Genomic DNA, 27,559 nt, shown 5'->3' with positions numbered 1-27,559 from the left:
CAGCAAAAAGAGCCCTTGGGTCTCTGCTGACTGTACCTGGCCACTATAAGTCCAGCCGCCTCCACTAGCTGAGCTCCCACATCACGTTAACAGCAGCACAAATCTCAACACGACTGACTTCTCCACTGCTGCTTTTGCTTCATGTGATTGCCACACATCCTAATGCAGATTTCTACCCCATCGATCCATGTGTTGTCCGTTCTCCCATGGTGCTGTAGTTTGCCACAGTAGCTGGTCTCCTAGGGTCAGAACTTGGCCACCTCCTGTAGCTCCAGTGCTTTTGTGGAACTGACTCGCAGCAAATGAATCCCAGAGTTGGAGCTGGCGCAGAGGAGGCCACCTGTCTCGCAGGCGGATAGCGAAGGCAGAGGCCCAGCCCCTTCGAGGAAGGTGGTGGTGAGGCAGGCTGAGGAGAAAGCAACAGCATGGACGTCATTGCATGCACAGCTAGGGTTGCCAACCTCCAAATACTAGCTGGAGATCTCCTGCTATTACACCTGATCTCCAGCCAATAGAGATCAGTTCAACTGGAGAAAATGGCCACTTTGGCAATTGGACTCTAGTCCCTCCACTCTCCAAACCCCGCCCTCCTCAGGCTCCACCCTCAAAATCTCCAGGTATTTCCCAACCTGGAGCTGGCAACCCTACCACCCAGGGAGTCTTTTTCCAGGGCCATTTTCACTTTCCAGTCCACTCCTGCTGCTAGCCTAGATGCTGTTTAAAAAGGACTGGACAAATTCCTTCAAAAAGGGATAAGTTTATCAAAGTTATGAAAGCTAAATGGAACCTCCATGTTCACAAGCAGTATATCTTTGAGCATCAGACAATGAGGACATACAATGGGAGAGGGCTGGTGCCTTTGCGCTCTGCTTGTCATCTTCTGAGAGTCCCCTGGCTACCCTATGTTGGAATCAAAATGCTGAGCAAGCTGGACCCTGACCTGACTCAGGAAGATAACTGGTTATGCTTGGTTGCCCCCCTGGCAACTGAGATTTATTATACCTCCAGTCTCCTGGCTCCACATTTTTATCGTGCCATCATCTGATGAAGTGGCAACAGCAGGGAAGGTGGTGAGGCCTTTAGGGAGGAAGATGCAAGACGCCGTGGTTTGGAAGTGGCCCCGGAACTCGCGCACGCTGCTCCTCGTCTGCCGCAGGTCCCAGAGCTGGAAAGGAAAAGGAGCATATCTGTGGGAGGAGTCCTGCAAGCTCCGCCCATTATCCAGATTAGTTTGCAAATGCAGCATTATATCACTCTGCTCTACATTGCTATTTGTTTAAGTCCATGCCAGCTATAATTCTACTATCGAGCACATCTGTACACATTTGCATAATCTATTCCACTGTTGTTAAGAAGGTGGCACTCCGGAAGGCAATAACGGGATTCCCACTTGGCCTCTCTTTGTCCACTCCTCTCTTTTTCCCTTACATAGCAAATTTGCACCTGAAAGAATCATGATAGAATTCATGATAGAAACCTCGATGCCTTGGAAAAAGAAGAGTTGGTTTTTTTATATGCCGATTTTCTCTACCACTTAAGGAAGAATCAAACCAGCTTACAATCACCTTCCCTTCCCCACAACAGACACCCTGTGAAGTAGGTGGGACTGAGAGAGCTGTGACTAGCCCAAGGTCACCCAGCTGGCTTCATGTGGAGGAGTGGGGAAACCAACCCGGTTCACCAGATTAGAGTCCGCCGCTCTTAACCACTACAACGTGTGATCTCCCCTTCACACATCTGAAGAACTGAAAAGCTCATGGAAGCTCATATTGAAATAAATGTTGTAAGTTATTTAAGGTGACGCTGAACTTTTGTTTTAAAATGTTTTAAAATCCCCACGCTTCAGAAAATCCTCCTGGTCTCCCCTTGCACTTCCTGTGATTTCAACAGTTGCTGCCTGCATTCTTTTAAATCCATTTGGCAGCCCTGTCTGTACAAAAAGCCGGACAGAACTGGATAACTAAGCCATGTCTACATTAAAAACTGGTTTAAGAGTCAGTCCCTCTTCCCAAGAAACCCTGGGAACTTCTGTTCCTCAAGGAGAGCCAAGGCATCTCAGACAGAGAGCATTCTTTACCAGGGAAAGGGACCAGACAATTAAAGAGCCTTTGCTAACTCCATCCAGTGTTGCCACCATTCTGCTTTCTTGGTCTCGGGTTGTGTAGTGGTTAAGAGCGGTGGTCTGGAGCAGTGGACCCTGACCTGGAGAACCGGGTTCGATTCCCCACTCCTCCACATGAGCGGCGGAGGCTGATCTGGTGAACTGGATTTGTTTCCCCCTCCCACTCATGAAGCCAGCCGGGTGATCTTGGTTAAGTTACAGTTCTATTAAGAGCTCTCTCAGCCCCACCTACCTCACAGGGTGTCTGTTGTGGGGAGGGGAGGGGAAGGGAAGGTGACTGTAAGCTGGTTTGTGTCTCCCTTAAGTGGTAGAGAAAGTCAGCATATAAAAACCCAACTCTTCTTCTTCTTTTGTCCGTGGGAGTCTGCCAGGCTTCGCCTCACCGTGGCTTCGCAGCCTTCCCCACCAAATCCGGAGCTGCTGCTGACGCAGTAACGCCCATCTGGGCTCACGTCGCAGGATGTCTGGATGTGCTGTTTGGCAGGAAAGGAATGCGCCACCTGCAGCTCCCGGGTGTCCCAGATCCTGGAATGAAGATAAGAATGCATGGATGCTGGAACTGAAGAACGGAAAGATACCTTAAAGAGACCACTGCTCCATCCAGCTGTGTTTTGTCCACTCTGCGTGGCGGAAAGTTCTCCAGGGTCCTATCCAGAGAGGGGGCTTTCTCAGTACCTGCTCCCAATATCTTTTTTGCTGGGAAGTGATGGAGATTGAACATGGACCTTCTGTGTCTCTTCCACTTATCTACAATCCCTCCTGCATTAGCCCATGATATTTTGCCACCCTAAGCTATCTGTACCACATGGTCTAGATACATGAACACATGAACATATGAAGCTGCCTTATACTGAATCAGACCCTTGGTCCATCCAAGTCAGCATTGTCTACTCAGACTGGCAGCGGCTCTCCAGGGTCTCAGGCAGAGGTCTTTCACATCACCTACTTGCCTAGTCCCTTTAACTGGAGATGCCAGGGATTGAACCTGGGACCTTCTCCATGCCAAGCAGATGCTCTACCACTGAGCAACAGCCCCTTACAAGAAAACTTGTGAGTTTTCTCTAGCAGGGGTAATAGCAGCAGGGAGGAAAAGGTTTAAAAAGCCTCTCTCCTCCCACCATGCTATTTAACCTTCTTGGAAAACAGCCTCAAAAGCAGCACTACAGAAGAGAAAAAGAGTCTCTTAAAACCATCTCAATCCTAATGGTTAATTGAGCAGTTCTGTCCTGAGATGCTGAATTCATGCAAAATTTCATTTGAACTCTTGTTGGGTGACACAGACCTGACTGTTTTATCCTCTGAGGTCTGGATGACATATGGCTCGCCAGGAATCCAGCATACGTGTGTTACCTGCAAGAGAGAAATAGTAGCAACGGAGATGCTATTTCTATGCAAAAAGGGCAGTAGGGTTCAAGGGCCGCTCTTGGATAACGCAAGGTCAAGCTGCAAGCCAAAGCATTTGTTGCAATTGCTTCTTGAACAACGTTACTGGCGTCAAAAGCTCTTAAGAACATAAGAAGTGTGCTGCCAGATCAGACCTATAGGGCCATCCTTTTTTCTCTAGTGGCTGGCCAGATGCTTTCTCACCAGCAGGAGATTGTTGCCTGCCCTCGATACCTGGAACAGAGAGGTATATTGCCTTTGCATATGTAGGTTCCATTTAGCCATGATAGGTTATGGCTAGCTAGTGATCAGCTTATCCTACACAAATTTGTCGAATTCTTTTAGAAGGACACCTGCCCTGATAGGATCAGACCATAGGTCTATCTAAGTTCGGTATCCTATTTTCAACAGTGGGCAGCTAGAGTTCTTGAAAGAGTCCACAAGAGGACTTGCCCTCTCCCTATTGTTTCTCCCATCTGGTTTTCAGTGGTATACTGCCTCTGAACATGGAGGCTCTGTTCACATATCAAAGAAAATAGTGACAATAATGTCACTATTTAAAAAAAATATAAAGCAAAGCTTTGCATCTTTGGCATGCCTAATTTCACAGAGATTTTTCTTTTCAATTTAAGTAACAGAGAAATGTCACCTGCTCTTACCAGGTTCCTTGAAATGGCGGCTCTGTGCAAGCAGTCGCCTGTCTCTATGTCCCACATGCAGACGGTGTTGTCACGGGAACCCGTGCAGAGCTGTCGGAAAGCTGAACAAGCAAGAGAGTGTTTGCGAAAAAGCATGGCAAGAAGTTTGCATCACCGTGTTAGAAGTCTGAAACGAGAGCCGCATCTCCCTCACCTGGGCTAACAGCCAAACCGGTGACTACAAGATCGTGTCCTGAGAAACATTGGGTCGGCCCAGAAGTGCCACGCAACTCCCACAGCAGCACCGTTTTGTCTCGGGAAGCACTGAAAAGCCAGTTGGAATGGGGGAGGCCGGTGACCTAGGCAGGAGACAATAATGGTGGGTTCAAACAAACCTTCTTCCCTCTGAGGAAACCTGGCATACGGGTTGTCTGAATACCATGCTGTTTGGCCTTGCATAGCACCGTGACTGTGATCCAGGATGTCATTGGTTCACATCACGGGTAAAGTCTTCCATCAGCAGAGGGAGACAGGCCCCGTAAAGTACAAAGAAGGCTGCTGCCCAAGAGGTAGGGTTGCCAACCTCCAGGTAGTAGCTGGAGATCTCCTGCTATTACAACTGATCTCCAGCCGATAGAGATCTGTTCACCAGGAGAAAATTGGATTCTATGACATTGAAGTCCCTCCCTCCCCAAACTCCTCCTTCCTCAGGCTCCGCCCCCAAACCGCCCACCAGTGGCAGGAAAGGGACCGGGCAACCCTAGAGGGCCACTAGCAGTGGGGAGCAAGCCAAGCCACAGTGATGCTGGTATCCCTGCATGGCCTGTCTGACTCAGGCTTGGTCAGCAGCAGCAACCTGGGGCTCGGCTTGACTTGGTTTCCTGCGGGAACATTTGACCATCCTGGTCTTCCCTCATCCATTGAGTCTTAGGCTAGGAGAGTCAGCCTACGTTTTCTGTGTGTGTGTTCATGCGCTGCTGTTTTTATGGCCCGGATCGTCAGCGCTGCTGACTGTGTGTTGACTTTGGTTATGTTTGTTCGTGCCGGTTTTACATTCTCAACTGGTTTTTAATGTATGCAGCAAACGGCTGTGAAAAGTTTATAAATCGTAGTACATATGTCCAAATCGATAATAAAATAAATCTCTCTGCCAAAGACTCAAGAGGTGACAGTCAAAAGGATTGCTGCAATAATATGTATTCAACTTTGAACACTGGAAATGCTTGTGTAAGTGTTAATAATATGCAAAAGAGATTCTTTTCTCACTCTCTGGCTTTTTTGTATAACCTGCCCTTGGCAGACAACCAAATCTTGATCAATACGGGGCTGTAGCCACATTTCCAGATGGGGATTCAAAGGCATAAAAAGGAAGGTCAGTGGTCTCTTTGGTCTATTATGCATGGCTGTTTCACTTGCCGTCACTCGCCGTTACTCCAACGACGACTTTGGGTCTGTGTTGATTATGTATGCTGTTTCTGACTGTCAGAGGTCGCCTTGCTCTCCCCCTGCCTTTCCCGATTTTGTCCGCGTTTTTGAGATAAAACAGGTCTCTGAAAACAGGGGCAAAACGCAGGGAAATGCAGGGGGAGAGTGAGGCGATCTCTGCCGGTGGGAAATGGCATTCATAATCAAAAGAACAACCCAAAGTCGTTGGAAGGGTGATGGCGAGTGAAACAGCCATGCATAAAAGACCTTTATTACCAACAGAAAATCCCAGAACCCTGATGCTGAGCTCAAGAGTCTGTGTAGTTTAGCATCTAGGAGAAACAGCATCAAAAATGAAAAAGAATTGTTAAAGTTCAGAATAACTTCCTCAAGATGTCCCCGTGTCTCTTTGAGCAACCCCCCCCCCCATGTTCATCATTATAATCACTAGGATTTTCAAAATATTCTTCAATGGAGCAAATTGCTGTTCCAGAGATACAGTGTTTATTTACTTTGTTTAGATCTCCCTTTTCTCCCCAGTGGGGACCCAAAATGGCTTATATCATTCTCCTCTCTCCCATTTTATCCTCACAACAACCCTGTATGTAGGGTTGCCAACTGCCAGTTAGTAGCAGGACATCTCCTGCTAATTCAACTGATCTCCAGCTGATAGAGATCAGATCACCTGGAGAAAAATGGCCGCTTTGGCAATTGAACTCTATGGCATTGAAGTCCCTCCCCTCCCCAAACCCCTACCTGTATGGTAGGTCAACCTATGCGTGTATGACAAGCCCAAGGACACCCAGCAAACTTCCATGGCAGAGCAGGGATTCAAGCCTTGGTCTCCCAGATCTTAGTCTGACACTCTCACCATTACACAACACTATTGGCCCCACCCTGACGTTTGCTCTGGAATGGCTGGCCAGTGGCTACTCCAAGGTATTAACTGTTTTTTTAAGAAAACATGTATTTTTCAACAAATTCTAACCCATTGTTCTAATCTTCCCGGCCAGCTTTCAGTTAAAACAAACAGCACGTTGACACATCAAACCAACAAACAGGAAAAACCTGCCTGCCAAAAAGACAATAATTAATGAGCAAGTGCCCTCAACAGAGATCCCTCCCAAATAGTACAGATTTGCACATTTTTGTAAAGGCTGGGACTAGGGATGAGGTCTCCTCTGAAACCCCATTCCAAAGGGTGGGGGTGATGAAGGAGCAAGCTGATGAACAGAGCGTTTTTTATGGTTCGTTGGAGCTGGGGCCTTGGTTTGCCAACCAACAGAGACGTCATTCTTTCATCTTTGGAATGTGAATTACCCCCTACCTGCTTAGGAAGGGGATAGAAAGGAACCAGGCTTGCAGCTAGGTTCAATCATACTATTTAGCATTTGTATACCTTGTTATGTTCAAAATGCTTCAAACACCGTGAGCATGTTGTAATCCTTACAACAGCCTGGTAAAAATAGGTCAGCATTTTAACCCCCTATATTGCAGATTGGGAGATGCTGACAGCCACCTTTGTGGAAAGTTTTGAACCAAGGACCTTCTCGAACCACATTCATTCTTCTACGCAAACCAGCTCACAGCTTACCTTTGTGACTTCCCGTTCGTGTCCCAGAAACCGCCTAACCACAGTGCCACATCTCCAGTTGTATACAACAACTGTCTGAAAAGAGAGAGATTATTTTTGATAGGTTCTTACAGACCATTTCAGGGAGCATCACTGCTTTAATGCTTTAGAAATACTTTACTTTGGACTAATGGCTTGGCACACTACACACAAACTGGTTTAAGCCAATCATTCTGGGAACTATGGTTTGATAGGGAGGCCACTGACCATTGGCTCATCTAGTCCAGTATTGTCTCCTCTGATTGGCAATGGCATTCATTCATTCATTCATTCATTCATTAGATTTGTACCTCCCTTCCCGGCACAGCTGGGCTCAGGACAGCTGCCAAGACAATAAATGCAATGTATATGCTATATATTAACATATATTAACTTCCTCAACACCTGAGATGCCGGGGATTGAACCTGGGACTTTCTACTTTTAAAGTGGGTACTCTGCCACCAAGCCACAATCTCTCTGAACCGACAGTTCCCATGCCATGTATACAATCTTATGAAGCCACCAGACACCAAGGCTAGGGTTGCCAGGTCCTTCTTTGCCACTGGCGGGAGGTTTTTGGGGCAGAGCCTGAGGAGGGCGGGGTATGGAGAGGGGAGGGACTTCAATGCCATAGAGTCCAATGGCCAAAGCGGCCATTTCCTCCAGGTGAACTGATCTCTGTCAGCTGGAGAGCAGCTGTAATAGCAGGAGATCTCCAGCTAGTACCTGGAAGTTGGCAACCCTAACCAAGGTAGACCGCTGGTCTGTCTAGAGCAGGACTCCAATGCTGTTGGCCAGCCAAGAGTGACCCCTGACCAACCTTGTCTTTTCCTCCTGACAGGCACAGGTCTGGTGGGAGGGAATCCACAGAAGCCACAGCATCCCCGTGAGCAGGGCTGTACTGCAGAACCGTCTTGGCAGGTGGGTTCTCTTCCTCAGCCCTGTCGAGCAGGCGCAAAAGAGAAATGAGGATTCAGTACCAGGCCTTGATTTCCTCGTTCAACGGTCCCATTCAGTCATCTTTTTGCACAGCCCCTTAACTCCCTGCTGAAACAAAACCTACCCAGATCTGTATTTCTCCCCACCCTCATCTTTGTCCCTTCCCTCTGTTTGTTCTCCGAGTCCATTTTCAGATGGTAAGATCCTCGGGGTCATCTTGTACTCTGTAAACTCGGATCTGGAGAACCGGGTTTGATTCCCCAGTCCTCCTCATGAGCGGCGGAGGCTAATCCGGTGAACTGGGTTGGTTTCCCCGCTCCTACACACAAAGCCAGCTTGGTGACCTTGAGCTAGTCACAGCTCTCTTCGAGCTCTCTCAGTCCCACCTACCTCACAGGGTGTCTGTTGTGGGGAGGAGAAAGGAAGGTGATTGTAAGCCAGTTTGATTCTTCCTTAAGTGGTAGAGAAAGTCAGCATATAAAAACTAACTCTTCTTCTTAAAGTGCCACATACTTGATTGGCACTTTATGAAAAAAATTAATAGTAATGGGTCAGATAAGTGAGGTGCACTAGGTAGAGCATCAGGGCTGAGGTCTGGGAGACTCAGGTACAGATCATTTCTCTGCCATAGAAGCTCCCTTGGGTCAGTCGCTCTTTCTCAGCCTCACCCAACTCACAGGTGTGTTGTTGGGAGGATAAAATGGAGGATAGAATGGCACCGTACACTGCTTTGGGCCTTCACTGGGGAGATAAACGGGGTATAAACAGCTGAATAAATACCAAAAGTGAAAGCTAAATTGATTGAGCATGGGAGGGATCCCACAGATCCATTCCCCATTTGATTGTGCTTTCCTCTGATGCACAGAGGCTTACCCTGATGCGAGAGACTCAGAAAGACTCAAAGAACATCTCGCCTCAATGGAGGGCATCATGCTGCAGAGGAAAGCGCCACCGCTAGTAGATCAGAGCCCAAGGATTGAAGCCATTGCCACCCCTCTCTCTCAGATTATAATGCCGCAGAATTTGCAGAACTCGTTCAATGTCACGACGGCCAGCCTGGCGATCCCCCTTACCTGTATTTAGAGGCCCTGTTGCGAATTTTGCTCTGCAGTTTCCCCATGATATCCCTTGAGTAAGCAGAAAGGAGAGCGCTTAGCCCGGCAAGAATCCCTGGCTAAAAGAGAAGGAAGGGGATTAAAAAGGGACTTAACTTGCTCACATCACAGCATGCTGCCGATCCTGAGCCGATTCGGCTGGCTAATTCTCTTGTATTCTCTGCCCATCCTTGCCCTGTTCCATCATTCCCTCCTTCTTGACTCTAGAACCATCTGGCAGTCACGTCTCTTACTTCTTTATTATTTCAATGTGTTTTAGTTATGTTTTGTGATTGGTAAGAGTACTGGACAATGAAGAAAACTGATAGGAAGTAGATTCCTTTGAAATGTGGTGCTGGAGGAGAGTGTTATGGATACCGTGGACTTCCAAAAAAACAAATCAGTGGGTTCTAGATCAAATCAAGCCTGAACTGACCCTAGAAGCTAAAATGACTTAACTGAAGCTGTTGTGTTTTGATCACATTATGAGAAGAGTCACAGGAAAAGACAATCGTGCTTGGAAAAGTTGAAGGCATCAAGGAAAGAGGAAGAGCCAAAAACAGATGGATTGACTCTACAAAGGAAGCCATGGCCCTCAGTTTGCAAGATCTGAGCAAGGCTGTTCAGGATGTTTTGGAGGACATTGTTTCATAGGGTCGCCATGAGTTGGAAGCCACTTGACAGCCCTTAACACACACACAAGAGTACTCAGAGAGGAGTACAATTAAAAATTCTACTCCTCATATTTCTAATATTTCTCCAGTTTATTATGTAGGCTCAATGGGGCTGGTTCAGGTTTCCTGCCTTCATGGCTGCTGCACTGAATGGCGACATGCATGTGTGAATGGTCCATCACCAACCAAAGGACATAGATAGAGCTGGTGTTCCTGCCTTAGATCTCCTTGGACCTCACGTTTGTTCTGCCGCCCATAAAGTGACAAGAAAGGAAGCAATGTGCATGTTATGGGTGATCTGGCCCTAGACAGACATTTGGAATTTTTAAGCTTGCATAAAAAAAGGGGGGGAGGAGTAAGGAGGAATATGCTGATTCATACCCAAGTTGACGGATCACTCTGGAATCTTTCCAGTTTTTCTTGTTGCGGCTAAGGAAATGTCTAGTAATTGTGCACATTGGTTTTTGTTGGGGGGGGTGAGGACAACATATCTTTGATACACTTTTCTCTTCTTTGCAATTTTTGGTGGTTTGCCAAAAGTTTTTTATAAAGCTGGCCTTAAGGCAGAAAATTTGAGGAGGCCTGAATTGCACTACTGTGGAAACTCTAGGACCGAACAGGCACCGAAATGCAATTGTGAATCGTTGTTCCTGCCTGGCCATCAGTCAACACAGAAACGCAATACAAGCGCATTGAAAATTGCCTTTCTGTCCTTCAGAGATGCACAGGTGCAATAAAGCTGCCTTTCTGTCGCTGTTTTTTCACATATGTATAGCAATGGTAGGAGAAGGGTTTAAAAGTCCTTGAAGTGGCACCTGCAAATTCAGTCTCCCTTTTCCCTCCTGATAGGAAGAGATATTCCCATCTGAGTGAAGCACTCCAAGTTGTGTTATCGGAAACTGACATTTTACTCTCTTGCTGAACTTACATTTATCTAAATATCTTCCTTTTACTGTAATGTGGTGTTAGGACATTTAATTTCTTGATTTTCTTCCATGCTATTCCATTAAAAATTATTAAATGATTGAGATCCAATAAGCTACGTTACAGTGTGATCCTATGCAGGTTTATTCAGAAAAAAGTCACATAGTATTCAGTGGGTTGCACTCCCAGATACGCATGCATAGGATTGCATTGTTAGATGCCCTCCAAAATTTATGCACCACCGACTACCCCAGATGCATTTTCAAACTTTTTTTTAAACGCTGTCTTTGCATTCCTTATCACAAACAGGTCTGGAAACTTCCTAATTTCAAAGTAGGGAAGGGTTAGGAAGCGATAGCTTTCTTGGGAAAAATCAGTGTAAAGTTGCCCTCCTGTGTATGTTCTGTTTTTGTTTGTTGCACTTCAAGTCGCAGCCAAATTGTGGTGACCCCACAGAGTTTTCAAGGCAAGAAATGTTCAAAAGGAATTTGCCATTGCCTTCCTCTGCATAGCGACCCTGGACTTCCTTAGTGGTCTCCCATCCAAATACTAACCCAGGTCAGGAATGCTTCTCATGTATAAATCGAATTGAACCTAGCTGAATTTACTGAGGCAATATGGTTAGGGATCATCTTTGAATCCTGATGTTGTCTGCCTGTCGTTTGGGTTTCCATTTCCAGGACCCCAAAGTGCAATTCATAAAAAAACTACAGGCTTGCAATTACACCACTTGAATTACACAGAGACAATTTGTGGCACCGTACAATGAACAGTGAGCAAACAATGACTTTGGAACCTGCAGCCATCAGCCTTCTGGCCAGGATTCTCATGCAGCTAAAAGGATTCCGTTTCCTTTATCAGTCAGAATCCAATAAATTAGATTATTCCCTAACCAGGGATGCTCTTAATTGATTGATGGTTGTAACTTTCCTCTGTTGGCACTTGTCTGAAGCTGCTACAATGGCAGGGGGGAAACATTTTTTACCTATTGATTCCTATTTGAAAAATAATAAGTACTATTGAAACAACCACGTGTAGAACTTTGGAGGAGATGGGCTGATGAAGCAGCTGCCAAAGGTATCTGGGGCCGCATTCTTTAAGACTATTCTAATTTTACCCCCTTATGCTATAAGCTAAGCCTTGAATCTCTACATCCAAAAGATTTAAAGGATAATCTGTTGTCGAGCCATTGCAAATCCAGTATTATGCTCCACTTCATCATTATCGTTAGCTTCCCTGCCCCATAGCAACAGAATATCGGTATAAATTATCAACTTCGTAATCAATTTTTAAAGATTTTTGACCTGGCAAAAAAGGGAGGGCAGGTCTATTATCCATCATTGAACTTCCATATTCAGAAGCAGTATATCCCTGCATTCCAGATGCTGCGAGGCAAACAATGGGAGAAGGCTTTTGCATTTATGCTGTTTGCGGGAAGCATCCCAGCTGTTGTATGCAGGGCAAGGTTGATCTTTGTTTCAGTCCAGTGGAGCCTCTTTGTACATTAATTAAAAAAAAAAAACACCTAAATTTTGTCTGGTTTGTAGATGTACTTTTGAAGAACAAGAGCCCTGCTGAATCAGATCATGAGTCCTTACCAGTCCAGCTCTGCATTTCCAACAGAGGCCACAAAAAGAAGCCCAAAAGAAGGGCATGAAGGCAGCAGCCCTCCCGTTTGTCCCACCAAGCTGCCTCTGCACATGGAGGTTTTGTTTAGGTCTCTTGGCTCACAGGTATTGATGGTTCCATCCCACGTGGATGGAAGTCGTCTAAGTTATCTGTGTCTGAATTATCGTCTTTTGTGTATGCTCAGTCAGCCACCAATCAATGCTTCTCTCTTTTCACCAGGATTAGAGAAGGAGAAAAGTCTCAAGCTGATCTCTCTAAACCGAAAAGTCCCCAACTCTACCGCCTTTCTTCATAGGGAGGGGGCGCTACCCCCTTGATCATTTAGGTTACCCCCGTTCTATGTTTGGAAAGGAGGAAGAGGACCAGTCTCCCAGTTAGGGGAAGCCATTGGATAGAGATTTGGCAACCTGGGCAAGATGGTGGGCACGAGAGAAGAACCCCTCCGGCATCTGTTTTGCAAGGGTCTACAATGATGGGCCCTCCTGCTGTGATTTCCCCCAGGGCTGTCTGGATGATGGGGGCCTGTTCTGTCTCCCTGCCCCCACCTGTCCTTACCTGCCTGCCTCCCACTGAATCTCTCCAGCTTTCTGCATCCTCCCAGTTTCGCTCCGCCACTTCACTCCACCCCTGGCAACCAGCCGTCAAGGGGTGGAGACTCTTCTGCCAGGGAGGGACAGTCTGACTGAGCTCAGGGCTTGCTTTCCCTTCTGAAACCAAGAGATGCCCGGGCTGGGGTCCAGCGCTCCTTGGTAGCATGACACCGTTAGCAACCCCAAACCCGCCAATCTCTGCAGCTAGATGGATGATTTCATAGAGGACTTGGGTGAGGGGAGGCTGCGCATTGCTTCGAAAGAGAGGCAGGGAGGGGCTCATGTCTGGAAGACTTTCGATCCCATGTGCACATGGGCTTGCTGTAGTTATTCGGCAGAGTGGAGAAGGCATCAAGACAACCAAGAGCCCTGCTGCATCACACCACCGGGGCATCTAGTACAGTCATTATCCTGTTTGAGACTGCAGCCACCTTGTGGGAAGCCCACAAGGATGGCGTGAAGGCTGCCGCTCCCTCCCTGCTGTTGCCCCCAGCATTGGTATACTCCTCTGAACATGAAGGTTTCATTATCATGATTAATGTTGCAGCAAAACAAAAAAAGAATTCTGTGGCCCTTTAAAAAACAAACAGCCAATTTATCGTGGCATCAGCTTTAGTGGGCTAAAGCCACTTCATCAGATGTATGGCTTGTATCTCCAGTCAGCACATGGTTACAGGGAAAGAAGGGGAGAAATATTGCGAGAACAGGTTTAAATGGAAGAGGTACAGCCAATAACATTTTGATGCAAAGCTCAAAAATATACAAGAGTGGTCATTCACAACTGATGTAATCGGCGACAGGTTTCCTTAGTGTTGTTAACATCTGAAACTATATCTGTTATATATATCTATATCTATATCCTCCATGAATTGTCTAGTCGTTATAAAAACTATCTATGCTCGTAGCCACCACTACATCTTGTGGTGGTGAGTTCCATTGATTAGTTGTGTGTGTGTGTTTTGCTGTCAAGTCACAACTGACTTATGGCTGTTTCAGGGAGGCACTTTGCACATGCTCAGAATGGCTTTTTCTGCATGCATATCAGGCATACTGGCATTCAAAATAGTTTCCAGAACTGGGCTCTATGCCAAATCAAACCAACACTAAATCCAAAAAGATTATAGTTACTTTCAGTCTGTTCCAGTTATAAGTAAGTCCATTTAGCCTCCAAAATTTGCTGTCCGGGTGTCTCTGGAAAGTTCCCAAGCGTAAGAACCTAGGAAAAGCCATGCTGTATCATACCAAGGCCCATCAGCTCCAGCTGTCTGTTCACACAGTGGTCAACCAGGTGCCTCTAGGAAGCTAGAGTTGCCAACCTCCAGGTACTAGCTGGAGATCTCCTGCTATTACAACTGATCTCCAGCCGACAGAGGTCAGTTCACCTGGAGAAAATGGCCACTTTGGCAATTGGACTCTATGGCATTGAAGTCGCTCCCCTCCCCAAACCCCGTCCTCCTCAGGCTCCAGCCCCCAAATCTCCAGGTATTTCCCAACCCGGACCTGTCAATCCTATAGGAAGCCCACAAACCAGACGACGGCAGCAGCATCCTGCACAGGGTTGCCAACCTCCTGGTGGTGGCTGGAGATCTCTTGCTATTACAACTGATCTCCAGGCGACAGAGATCAGTTCCCCGGGAGAAAATAGCCATTTTGGCAATGGGACTCTATGGCACTGAAGTCCCTCCCCAAACCCCGCCCACCTCAGGCTCCACCCCCCAAATCTCCTGCCGGTGGCGAACAGGAACCTAACAGCCCTAATCCTGCAAAGGCAGAACAATGGTCAACGTTCTTTGCTCTTTTGCCAAAAGTAGCAAAGGGCAAGACCCCAGTAGCACCTTAAAGACTAACAAAAATATTTTCTGGTAGGGTATGAGCTTTCGTGAGCCACAGCTCACTTCTTCAGATACTCACGAAAGCTCATACCCTACTAGAAAATATTTTTGTTAGTCTTTAAGGTGCTACTGGACTCTTGCCCTTTTCTACTACTGCAGAAGTGAGCTGTGGCTCAGAAAAGCTCATACCCTACCAGAAAATATTTTTGTTAGTCTTTAAGGTGCTACTGGACCCTTGCCCTTTTCTACTACTGCAGACAGACTAACACTGTGAATTCTCTTTTGCCAAAAGAACGGGATCTTCCGGGCTAGACTGCTCTTGAACATGGAAGCTCCAGTAGCACCTTAAAGACTAACAAAAATATTTTCTGGCAGGGTATGAGCTTTCATGAGCCACAAAGAAGTGAGCTGTGGCTCACGAAAGCTCACACCCTACCAGAAAATATTTGTGTTAGTCTTTAAGGTGCTACTGGACCCTTGCCCTTTTCTACTACTGTTAGTCTTTAAGGTGCTACTGGACCCTTGCCCTTTTCTACTACTGTTAGTCTTTAAGGTGCTACTGGACCCTTGCCCTTTTCTACTACAAATATTTGTGTTAGTCTTTAAGGTGCTCCTGGACCCTTGCCCTTTTCTACTACTTTCCACACGGCTACCCACTGTGGATTCTCTTTTGCCAAAAGAACGGGCTCTTCCGGGCTAGACTGCTCTCGCACATGGAAGCTCCGGGCCACCGAATGCAGACGGCGAGCGTGCGAACGCCCGGAGGCTGCAGGGCGCGGCGGCTTCCACCCCGGCGGGGCGTGTCCGAGGCGAGAAGGGCGGCTCCGGAGGCTCCCCCGCCGGCCCGGCCCGCCCCGCCTCCCTGCCTACCTGCGCGGCAGGTGCTCCGGCCGCGCCCGGGCTCAGTCCCCCCGCCATGGCTCAGGGAGCGGGGCCGAGCGGAGCGGAGGCGCAGCTGGGCTCGGCGCCGGGCCCCGCGGGGCGGCTCTGCCCGGAACACGGCCTGGAGCTGGGCTGGTTCTGCTGCGCCGAGAGGCGGCCGGTGTGCGCGCACTGCTGCCGGGACCACCGCCTGCGCCCACTGGCCGAGGAGGCGGCCGAGCGGCGGGTGAGCCTGGGCGGGGCGGGCGGGCTGCTCGAGGTGGGACCCTCGGGGATTGATTTCCCCCTGGGAGGGTAAAAAAAGAAGGGTCCCTTTGCCCCCTTTTTTTCTTTCTTTTGTTCTTCCTTAAAAAAAAAGTTTTTATTAATTTTTTTTCATATAAAGAACACAGTAAAGAAAACAGCGATCGGCATTTTAAATCTTGAAAACGGAAAATGTGTAGGATGTTGTTGAAACTAAAAATCAAGTAGTTCGCTTTTGACTTCCCTTCACCCTCCGTCCATCTCTGAACGGATTTGTAAATTCTTTCGAATATATTTCTGATCCTAATATTATTTAACATTTTAAACATGCGTCTACAATCGATAATTTCTCCAGCGTCTGTCTTTTCGCGCCATTAAAAATATTACTTCATGGATCAGATCAATGTATAACCCTCAAATTTCCCCAAATGTAATTCATTTTCGCAATAATCCCTCCAAGCCTCCCATTCTCCCGTAAATTGCATATTGTCCTTTTGATTAATCAGTGCTGTTCACTTCGCCATTTCCACCAGTTCCAACATTTTAAATATCCAATCTTTTTTCTCTGGAATATCCATCGACACCTTTGCCCCCCTTTTTTGTAGCACTCTGCTCCGGAACCTCTTTCCCACATTGTAAAAGATCTGGCAGCCTTCGTGCGTCTTTCTCAGTGGTGGGTCAGGCAGCAGTTCAACCGGCAAAGCTCTTCTGGCGGAGAAATCCAGCCCTGTTGGATTTCTGCTATAAAGACATAGAAACACGTACCAGGAAGTTGTTTTTTTTATTTAAGTGGCCCCAATTTCTGGAATGTGTGATGATTAATTTATTTGCTTAATTTATACCCTGCCTTTCTCCCGAATGGTGACACAAAGCAGCTCAGCTTGTTCTCCTCTCCGCCATTATGTCCTCCCGTGTGAGGTAGGTTAGGCTGTGACTGGCCCAAGGTAAACCAACAAGCCTAAAGCGGCAGAGTGGGGATTCGAACCTGGATCTCTCTCATCCTAGTCTGACACTCTACCTGCTGTGCCTCGCTGGCTCCCTCTGGACTGGACATTCACAAAGGGGCCCCTGCTGCATAACTGTGGCCCGCCTCCCAAATATCTGGTGAAGGTGGTGGTCTGGGCTTCTTGGGAGGCTGGGGGACCCTTCTCAGAACTTGTAGTCTTGAGCACCACTGACATTTTGGAATGACAGCTGGATGCTAGCCCTAAATCACAAACACAAATTGACAAACCCATGGAGGAGGCCCACCTGTGGCTATTAGCTATGAGGGCTACGTTGAACCTCCATGTTTAGAGGCAGTTTACCTCTAAACATCTGTAGCTGGTGGGTCAACAGCAGATGTTGCTTGTATGTCTTCTGATGGGCATCTGGTTGGCCACTATTGGAAACAGGAGGCTGGTCTAAAAAGTCTGAACCAGTTTGGCTCTTCTTGTGTCCTGTTGAGATGGTGACTAATTTGTTGGTGGGTGGCGGGGGATGGGGAATGCATGCTAAGAAGCCACTTCTTGGAAGTCTTGTTCCTCAAACCCAAATCTGTTGGGGGTGAAGCTCTTGATCCTTAGCGTGCTCAGAGGCACGCTTCTTTTTTGTTGCTACAAAACCTGACAACTGAAGACAAGAGGGTAAAGCAGCAGTGACAGCTTCCCGCTTCTTCTGTTTCAGAACAAAATTGTAGATCAGTGCGAGACGCTTCAACTGCAGAGTGCCGTGACGGCTAAATATGTTGCAGAGGTGCTGCCGGAGAAGAAACAACATGTTGTGGTATGAATTCTCGCGAGATACTGGCATGAAGGGGTGGGATCAACTCGAGATGCTCTCCTTGCACCCGGGACTGTGACTTGGTCCTCGGTGCTTGTTTTGCTTGCAGGAGGTCCCTGATTCAATCCCTAGCATCTCCAGCTGCTGAGCAGCTCGAGAGGAGTTCTCTGCTTGGGATCCTGCAGAACTGCTGCAGCCAATCAGAGCAGACGGTTCTGGCCTAGATGGGCAAGGAGCTGACTTGGTATAAGCTATAAGATGCTCCCCTGTATAATACTGATGGGTGTTGAACTTGTTTATTTAAGAGAAGAGCATGAGCGAGATCTCTGGTTTGTAGCCTGTTAAAGTAGGTAGGAAAGGCCTTTCTCTGCTTTGGGGTACTACAGAGCCTAATGCATAAACACCCGAATCTGCTCTATACTGAATCAGACCATTCTTCTAGTCGAAGTAAGAGGGAACAATAGTCTGATGGGGTCTAACACAACTCCAAGTGTTTGCTGCCGGGGCCAGATCGTACGCAGTGCCTCATCCATCATGATCTGTAGCATCCCCTTCTTCTATACTACTGCAGGCAGAAGTGAAACAGGTACAGCTTTTTTGACAAGGCAGTGCAGTGATAGGGAGAGGGGAAATAAATTCCAGTGGCATATGATGAAGTTGTGAAAGGCACAGAACCCTGCCCCGGGTGGGGGGGAGACCCTCAGTTGTCTTGCTCTGCAGGTCCAGTCTGGCCATTTACTGATTTTATTTGAACAATTTATACGGCTCTCGTCAGTGCTTGGTTTACAAAATATTTTGCAGTGTAAAAACCGGACACAATAATTTTTTAAAGAACAGAACAGAAGCAGCAGGTTCCGTCGTCCTCGAAAACGTATTCGTTTCAGGAACTGGAGGACTCCGTTTTCAAAAGCCTGGCTGAACAAAAATGCCTTTGTTTGCTTCCCAAGGGATTCAAAAGACCAACCCATGTTTATGATATCAGGATTGTTCCTGATGTAGTCAGCCCGGCATTCATAATCAGCGGTATCCTAACCAGGGCCTCACACGCCAGTCTTAAAACACCAAGAGCTGGGGGTGGGGCGGTAATATGGGAGAAGATGCTTCCTGAGAGATTTTAGGGTAGAATTTGCAAGAAATTTGGCAAGAAGAAAACTGTTTAAATTCCTACTTGTGACCCCCTCCCTCCACGATTCCATAAACCCCCCTCACACATTTTTCTGCCTGGACATGAGATTTTTTTTTGGCTGAGCTGTGGGGTGGGTATGTGATAACTCAAACTGGCTAATCTCCTAATTTGATGGTAGCCTTTTTAGGGGTTTGAACTAATGGCTGTGTATTTTTAATAAGCACAGGACCTATTTTATTGTTATTCTGTATTGTGTTTCGGGAGCCATCAGCTGTGAGGTGCAACATAAAGGGTCCTTTAAATAAATACATAAATAACCTAGCTAGTTCTTGGGTTGTCATGTTTTTAGATTATGATACTTATTTTCTGGCCCTGCTCTGCGGCTTTAAAGAGTAGCCATTTAGCAGGTGAAGATGGAGGGAAGAGTAATGGGGGAAGTTTCACCCCCTGTTCAATGACTGCACTTTGGCCTGCTGATATAAACTGAGCTGGCTGGAAAAAGTTGGCTGTCCTAGCCCTGAGACAAATCTACTTTGCATTCATATAGAAATTTTAAACGTCCAGAGCACTTCATGTGTAAGGAGCCCCATGGCGCAGAGTGGTAAGCTGCAGTACCGCAGTCCAAGCTCTGCTCACGACCTGAGTTCGATCCCTTCGGAAGTTGGTTTCAGGTAGCCGGCTCAAGGTTGACTCAGCCTTCCATCCTTCCTAGGTCGGTAAAATAAGTACCCAGCTTGCTGGGGGTAAAGAGAAGATGACTGGAGAAGGCACTGGCAAATCACCCCGTAAACACAGTCTGCCTAGTAAACGTCGGGGTGTGACGTCACCCCATGGGTCAGGAATGATCCGGTGCTTGCACAGGGGACCTTTACCCTTCATGTATACCAGGGGTCACCAACCTTTTCTTTAATGAGAGGTATTTCTGAGTAATTAAAAATATCCTAAGCTACTCTCTGCCCCCCCCCCCACATGTTACCAAATCTCCAGGATGAAGAGCATTCCTATTATATATTAGGTGCATTGGAACACAGGCAGGATGCTGCTGCTGCAGTTGTCTTGTTAGTGGGCTTTCTAGAGGCACCTGGTTGGCCACTGTGTGAACAGACTGCTGGACTTGATAGACTTTTGTCTGATCCAGCATGGCCTTTCTTATGTTGGCATTGACTAGGAAGAGCACCAGGAATAAAGCTATCAGCTAAGCCGCTTGCAGAAAAATTCTAGGAAATAAAAGCTTTAGAAACAAAAACGATCCAGTGCGGATCTTTGTGAGATCTTTTCCTGGGTCTTCAAGGTGGAACAAGCAACTGATGCAGCAGCCGATGAACTACCAGTAACTCTGTGGCCATTTATGCAGGGTCGATTTTGGTGCTCGCTCAATGCTCCTTTTTTAAATCCAACCTTTAAAATGCCTATTCACGGTCCCGATGCAAGAGGAGAAAGTCAAACAAATTCCACCCCCCACTCGCCTGCTCCTTCGTTCCTTCATTTGCATAGCCATTAGCAATCCGTCGTTTGCGGAGCTAACCCATGGCTGTGATTCTTCATGCCTATTTGAGTGGATGCTTTGAGGTGGGGGTAGAGCAAATAAAAAAGGTTGCGTTAAAGGGGCTCTTAAGAAATGCGAAGCAGGTATGCGCTGTCTTCTCAGTGGCTTTTGGAATGACGGTTCAGCATGAAGAACTAAAAAAAAGTATGTGGGGCACTTCAGCCTGGAACGACCTGCTAATTACCGAGCATAAAAGGCCACAGACTGCATCCAGTTGGGCATCCCTGAGATGTAGTCTCTGGTTGTGACCCTGATGACAGACAACCTTGTAGGCCAGCATTAGTGCAGATGAGAGGACTAATCAGCTCATATAAGGCGACTGGGTTGCGTTTGTGTCTGAGGTGACCTCTGGGATCACAGCTCATCCTCTTCACCACTATGCTGCACCAGCCTAGACTGGTAGGTCCTTGTTTAGGTTTTTTTGGGGTGTGTGTGTGTGGAGTACTCCAGCAACTGCTAGCTACTGCAGTTCTTCCTAAGAACTCTTGCCTAAGGGGACTTCCTATGTCTGTAAACCAGAGTGTATCATCGGGATCTCTTACGTAATCTTGGTGTACCACGAGAAGTCTACTAAAAAAGAAAGTAGGTGACGCCTGGGGGGGAAGTAAGCCCACCCCTCCCTAAATGGCCTTGTGGAGCTACCCTCTGCATGGCCACAGCTGTTGCAATCTCTGAATTCCCTTGACAAGCTAATTCTGGGGAACTGCAGCCCTGAACTGTTCTACCTGTCCTGTGTTTCTGCAGAGTGCGGCCAGCAGGGCACGAGAGGTCCTGATCCAGCGCTTGAACCTGGTAAGAAATGTCTGCGAGAGCGAGGAGCAGCGGCTGCTGGACATGGCACACACAGAGGAGGAACGGGCCCACCAGAATATCCTTACCCAGCAGGTCCACTGGACTGAGTCGCTGCGGAAACTGGGTGCCCTCCGGACCTATCTGGTGGCCATGATCACTGCTAGAGATGACCACGGGCTAGTGGTAACCGTCCCTGCTTTATCATGAGCGGCGTTTGTTTTGTCATGCAGTTTCCTTACACTGCAAATCACAAAATCACACAAGGTTGGAAGAGACCACAAGGGCCATCCAGTCCAACCCCCTGCCATGCAGGATCCCACAATCAAAGCGCTCCCGACAGATGGCCATCCAACCTCTGCTTAAAGACCTCCAAAGACTGGGACTCCCCCCTCCCCCTCCCCGAGACAGGGCATTCCATCGTCGAATCGCCCTCACCGTCAGAAAGTTCTTCCTAATGTTTAGGTGGAATCGCTTTTCTCTTAGTTTAAATCCATTACTCCATGTCCTAGTCTCTGAAGCAACCGAGAACAAGCTAGTTCCCTCATTAACATGGCATCCCTTCAAATATTTAAACGTGGCTATCATGTCACCCCTTAACCTTCTCTTCTCCAGACTAAACAAACCCAGCTCCTTAAGTCTCTCCTCATAGGGCATGGATTCCAGACCTTTGACCGTTCTGGTCGCTCTCCTCTGGACACAATTTACTGTTCTCTTGTTGTGGTGGTTAAGGTGACCAACTCTGGGTTGGGAGATTTTGGGGGTGTAGCCTGAGGAGGGTTTGAGAAGGAAGGGACCTTGGTGGGGTATCATGCCATAGAGTCCTCCCTTCAAAGTAGCCATTTTCTCCAGGGGAACTGACCCCTGTAGTCTGGAGATGAGTTTTAATTCCAGGAGATCTCCAGGCCTCACCTGGAGGCTGGCAACCCTAGTGGCAGTGAAGCCTGTGATTGACAGAGGCTTATGATTATCACACTTTGGCAGTGGGGCAGCTGTGCCTTGTTCATCATTGGATCTGTCCCATCTTTGTGTGTGTTGCTCCAGGTAGAATCGCACACTCCCTCTCCTCTCCTGTGCAATTCCTCCCTTGCCAACCTTAATCATAATTAATCAGTATGGCTATGTCTACATCCACTATTTTCAGAACCTGGTATAAGTTCCTGGTTAACGCTGCTGCAGACATGATGAATAACGCCTAGTTTACACATGCAATAGAATGACATGACAAAGCCCAGAGTCCAGCACGGGACCACATTATAGGAGGAGGAAGTTATGGAGGATCGCATTTTGGAATGCTCCCCTATGTTTTTTTTTAAAAAGCCATCTGCAAACAGAAGACTAGCATAGCAAGCAATGAGGAAGTACAGTTTTTGTCCCTGATGCACTAGCTTTCTGTTTGCAGGGAGTTTTTATACAAAGGAACGTCTAAAGATGGACTCCACCTCTTGAGACCTGAACAGCTAGATTCCAGTCCAGTCCTTAGAGACCAACAAGATTTTGGGGAGTATGCGTTTTCGAGAGCTAAAGCTCCCTTTGTCAAACTTGAAGTGAGCATTTTGCCACCTCTGGGCTCTGCCATCTTATTCTCCTTTGTGTGAACTAAGCCTGGTGGAGGGATGGAGGGGTGTGTGCGCTTTGATGGTTTAATGATGGGGAGCCTGGCCTCTGCAGTGGCCCTTGGATTATTTTCTGGCTGCTTGCAGCAAAACACGTGTCAGTTTTGAGATTGCCTCAGCCAAGAGCTAAACACAGATGCATTCACTATCTTTCTTTAAAAGGGTAATTCCACCTTTATTTACAGTCTCAATCCAAGGGGCTGATCATACCCACTCAGCTCCTTTAACACTGGGGCATATCCAAGATGATTCATGGGATGCAGTTATAATCTTTTGTAATATTTCCTCTCTTCTCCAGCAGGCAGAAGAGGAAATCTTTGAAAGGTGAGTATCAGGGTGCTGGTTTCTTTTCTTCCTACAACCAGCTGATGTGCCTCCCCATCTCTTGCAGGTAGGGTTGCCAACCTCCAGGTGGTGGCTGGAGATCTCTAGGCGATAGAAATCAGTTCCCCTGGAGAAAATGGCCGCTTTGGCCATTGGACTCTATGGCATTGAAGTCCCTCCCCTCTCCAAACCCCGCCCTCCTCAGGCGCCACTCCCAAAATCTGGTATTTCCCAACCCAGAGCTGGCAACCCTGCTTGCAGGGGATGAGCACACAATGTTGCCCTTAGTTTTGTGGCTTTGCCTAGGTTATAGTCCTCTGCGCAGAACTGCGCATGAGAAATTAACTGTGTCAGTGGAACCCAAATTCTGCAGGAATTTGTGACACACATAAATGATTTAAATTAAGCAGATTTGCATATATAGGTGAAATGGGCGTATGTATTACATCTACATGAAATTTGTGTATGTGTTTGCATTTATGTATCTGTAATATTTATATTGCAGAGAGAGTATGTAGGATTCCTCTTCCCCCATTTATTCTGCTTTGGCCAACCAAAAAGCATATGGAGTACTGAAATGCCTTCTGGTTGTTGACATCCTTTCGAGCATAACTAGCCTTAAGGGCTAGAGCCCTGTCATTTTTAAAATACACTTGAAATTCCCAGGCTGCAATGTTCTGCAGCAACAGATGCACAGATTGCACATAGCCATTCCCACAGTGCTGCAATGTTTGGATGCCCGGTGGAGTTTGCAAAACTATGAAGATTGGGATACAAACCTGTCTTAAGTTGTTGTGTGCCTCGTTTTCTGTAGCTGCATAAATGGCTCAGGATTAGGGCCTAAATCAGGGGTGGGGAACCTTTTTTCTGCCAAGGGCCATTTGGATATTTATAACATCATTCGCGGCCCATACAAAATTATCAACTTAAAAATTAGCCGACCAATACGTTTCTCCATGGCCCGGGTGGGAAAGGGTTAACAGTTTCTTGGGTGGTCCTAGCAGCTCCATAGCTAATGACTCTTCTGCAAGGGGGAAAGAAGGTTCCTTTTCTTGGCAAAACAAGCTCACATCTGCCTTGAATAGAGGCTATTCCTACCCACGGGAGGGGGCGGATCACCAGTCTTAGATCCTTATGAGCTAGAGATCTGCCAGGACCCACGAAGGGCCAGACCAAATGATTTCACGGGGCTTAAATGGCCCCCGGGCCTGACATTCCCCACCCCTGGCCTAAATACTGAAACAGTCACAGTCCTGCTGCATAACTTTAGTACCATTAGAAGGAAAATTGATAGTTTACTGTCCTCCTGGGCCCCATTCAGAGACCCACAGAACGGACCATGCTTTTTTGGAAAATAAGTGTAGCATGGTGACTGAAAGGATGAGCAGAGAAGTTCTGAGTTCAAGTCTCAGCTATCAACTCATGGATTGGCCTTGGCCAAGCCGCTTTTTGTCAGCCTCAGACAACTTCTCATGCAAAACAATTAATTAGTTAACAAAAAACATTTATTAACCACCACTGCACTTTAAAAAAAAAAGCTTGAGGTGGCTTGCACTATCGATAAGTAAGTAAGTAAATAGAGCCAGTGTGGTGTAGTGGTTAGCAGCGGTGGTTTGGAGTGGTGGCCTCTATCTGGAGAACCGGGTTTGATTCCCCACACCTCCACATGAGTGGTGGATGCTAATCTGGTGAACCGGGTTAGTTTCCCCACTCTTACACATGAAGCCAGCTGGGTGACCTTGGGCTAGTCACAGTTCTCTCAGCCTCACCCACCTCACAGGGTTTCTGTTGTGGGGAGGGGAAGGGAAGGTGATTGTAAGCCGGTTTGATTCTCCCTTAAGTGGTAGAGAAAGTCAGCATATAAATACCAACTCTTCTTCTTCTTCCTAGACCAGAGTGCTGTTATATATAGAATTAAAAGTATAACATAGGTTATAAATATATCATCAATCAGATGCCATATGATTGATAATCATTCTTCACCACTAAAATATAAGATAAGATAATATTTAAAAAAATTAAAATGGGTAAAGGAAGGTATATAATAATAACTGCTTATGATCCTTCCTGTACCAATCGATAAGCTATCCAAGAGCTAAAAACAGAGAACATCAATGAAGTAGCAGAAATTAAGAGGACAAGTAAAAGCACTGTTTAAACAATAAAAACAGTAGATAAAAAGTGAGGGGGGAAATGAAGATGAAGAGAAAAAGAAACCCACACAGTTAACGAGAGACCTGAACTAACTGCTGTAATCTTTCTGGCCTACCTTGGAAGGCTAGGATTGCTGTGAGAAATGTAGGTGTAGCACATAAAGGAAGACCAATGCTGTCCTAACCTGCCCCTATTGTGTGGGTTACACTCCAAAAGTATAACTTAAATGTATAATTTAAAACTATAACTTAAAGTACAATGACTTCTGCTGTTTCATTGGCTAGATTGGAGGAAGCTGAGGGGATCCTGAAACCTCAGGAATCTGAGAAGTTAAACTTTAACCCACAGTGCATCCAGAGTCCGTTGATGAGCCGGTTATGGGCCGCCGCTGTTCTGTGCCGGAACTCAGGTCAGTGTCTCATCCTCTAATGGAGTATTGTTTTGCCCATATTGTCCTCTCTAAATACCAGTGCAGGTGTCAATTACTGCATCGAGCAGCTTCCCGTGTGTGTATGCCTTGGAACCAGCCCTTAATTCAATCTGAAACTCAGCCTTAGAAACTGTCTTCAGTTCCACAGAATTCACTTCTGGAAAACCATTTTGCTACGTGCATGCACTCCGCTGGAGTTGAACTGATGCTATGAAACTGCCTTATACTGAATCAGACCATTGGTCCATCAGCATCCGTGATGCCTACTTAGACTAGCAGGAGCTCTCCAGGGTCTCAGGCCAAGGCCTTTGACATCACTTCCTACCTGATCCTTTTAACTGCGATGTTGGGAACTGAACCTGGGACCTTCTGCATGCTGAACAGATGCTCTGCCACTGAGCCACAGCCCCTTCCCTCTAAGGAAGTTCTATACAATTCTCCTCCGTGATCATCTATATGACCCATCTGTCTGTGGAGGTTGACTATCAGTGAGAGTGGGTTTTTGAAGCAGTAGTCCATAGGGTCTGGCACTCCCTACCCCAAGAGACCTGTCAGACGCCTTCCTTTTGACCATCCAGAAAGTTGTATTAACTGTTTTGTTCCAAAGGGCACTTGTCATTCATGCCCTGAAACTGTTTCATTCTGTAGATTATATGACTGACTGCTAATTTTTTGAGCGACCAATCAGTCAATCAATTTATTAATAGTCAATCAGACCAGTAAGAATTATACAGCAATAAACCTCAACATAAACGGATTAAAAAGGATAGCACATATAAATATAAATAAAAAAACCCACTCTACATAAAAGACTAAGATGACAGAAAAGGAGGCCCAATATGCACAAATAACACCATTTTAGCAGAGATTTACGAAACTTCATAATAACAGCACTTTTGAGCCACCCATTTTTTAAATTGATCTAATCTGTGTTGCTTGTTATGTTTGTGTGGGTGCTTTTTTACATCTATCTTATGTTTTAATTTTATGTTATGATCTTCCATGTGTGGCATTTGTATGACAAAACAACAAGATATTTAAGTTCTCGAAATGCCCGTTTTGTAAAGTCAAAACTACAAAGTTTACAAAAGGGTATTACAATCTGGAAATTCAAATTTGAAATTGCAGGTTCTGTTTTTAAATGTTTGGGTTCCAAGGGATGCTTAAATTAAAAAAAAAAGTCTTGTTGATGCACCTTGAAGGCCAATATTAAAGGCCACACAAGTCACACCCATGGCACAGATCTCTAATGCAAGCTGTCTGCCAAACATGCACTAACCAGTTTGTTTCTCCTCCCAGTGCAGATGAAGTCCACATTGATGAGAAAACAGTCAGCCCACTCTTGATGCTCTCGGAAGACAAGAAAACGTTGACCTTCAGTCCTAAGAAAGTCAAGAGTGACCCTGATGGTCCAGAACGGTTTGACCACTGGCCCAATGCCTTGGCTGAAGAATCATTCCACAAAGGGATCCACTCATGGAGAGTCAGCGTGGCGAAGAGCGCCGCATACAAGCTGGGTATCTCATATAAATCAGTGCAGCGTAAGGGCACAGGTCCTGAAGCCCGCCTTGGTTACAATCCATTCTCCTGGGTCTTCTCTCGCTATGACAAGGAGTTTCGGTTTTCACATGACAGTTGCCACCAGACTGTGGACCTCCTCAAGTACCCAACAGAAATTGGGGTCCTGGTAGATTTGGATGTGGGAGAATTGTTGTTTTATGACCCAGAATCCTGCGTTGTTCTCCATGCGCACCATGAAAACTTCACCGCTCCCATCTACCCAACCTTGGCTGTAGCTGATCAAAGCATCTCTCTGATACAGTGA

At 46.7% G+C, this 27,559-nt stretch overlaps 2 protein-coding genes across 3 annotated transcripts; one reads left to right on the top strand and one right to left on the bottom strand.

Annotated features, from left to right (window-relative positions):
• Nucleotides 1-245: 245 nt before the first annotated feature.
• Nucleotides 246-13,058, bottom strand: WDR31 (WD repeat domain 31). Of its 2 annotated transcripts, none has more exons than XM_056860978.1 (10): nt 12,997-13,058; nt 9,194-9,294; nt 8,002-8,122; nt 7,163-7,237; nt 4,358-4,502; nt 4,165-4,265; nt 3,405-3,472; nt 2,506-2,647; nt 1,003-1,165; nt 246-406 (listed from the first exon to the last, which is right to left on the bottom strand). In XM_056860978.1, exons 2-10 carry the CDS (start codon nt 9,238-9,240, stop codon nt 246-248), a joined length of 1,023 nt encoding a protein of 340 aa, XP_056716956.1. In that variant the 5' UTR covers nt 9,241-9,294; nt 12,997-13,058. The 2 variants fall into 2 exon arrangements, with proteins under 2 accessions (XP_056716956.1, XP_056716955.1); XM_056860977.1 differs by lacking the exon at nt 12,997-13,058 and adding an exon at nt 11,577-11,662.
• A 639-nt stretch (nt 13,059-13,697) lies between these two features.
• BSPRY (B-box and SPRY domain containing) lies at nt 13,698-27,559 on the top strand. The gene is made up of 7 exons (XM_056860127.1): nt 13,698-13,753; nt 15,584-15,971; nt 17,654-17,752; nt 21,166-21,396; nt 23,125-23,150; nt 25,589-25,719; nt 27,039-27,559. The coding sequence occupies exons 1-7, from the start codon at nt 13,698-13,700 to the stop codon at nt 27,557-27,559; spliced, it is 1,452 nt and encodes a 483-aa protein (XP_056716105.1).

Source organism: Euleptes europaea, chromosome 14 (assembly GCF_029931775.1).
Source record: "Euleptes europaea isolate rEulEur1 chromosome 14, rEulEur1.hap1, whole genome shotgun sequence".
Lineage (NCBI taxonomy): Eukaryota > Metazoa > Chordata > Lepidosauria > Squamata > Sphaerodactylidae > Euleptes > Euleptes europaea.
The sequence above is the reverse complement of the archived record's forward strand: the minus strand, read 5'-3'. Positions and strand labels throughout refer to the sequence as shown.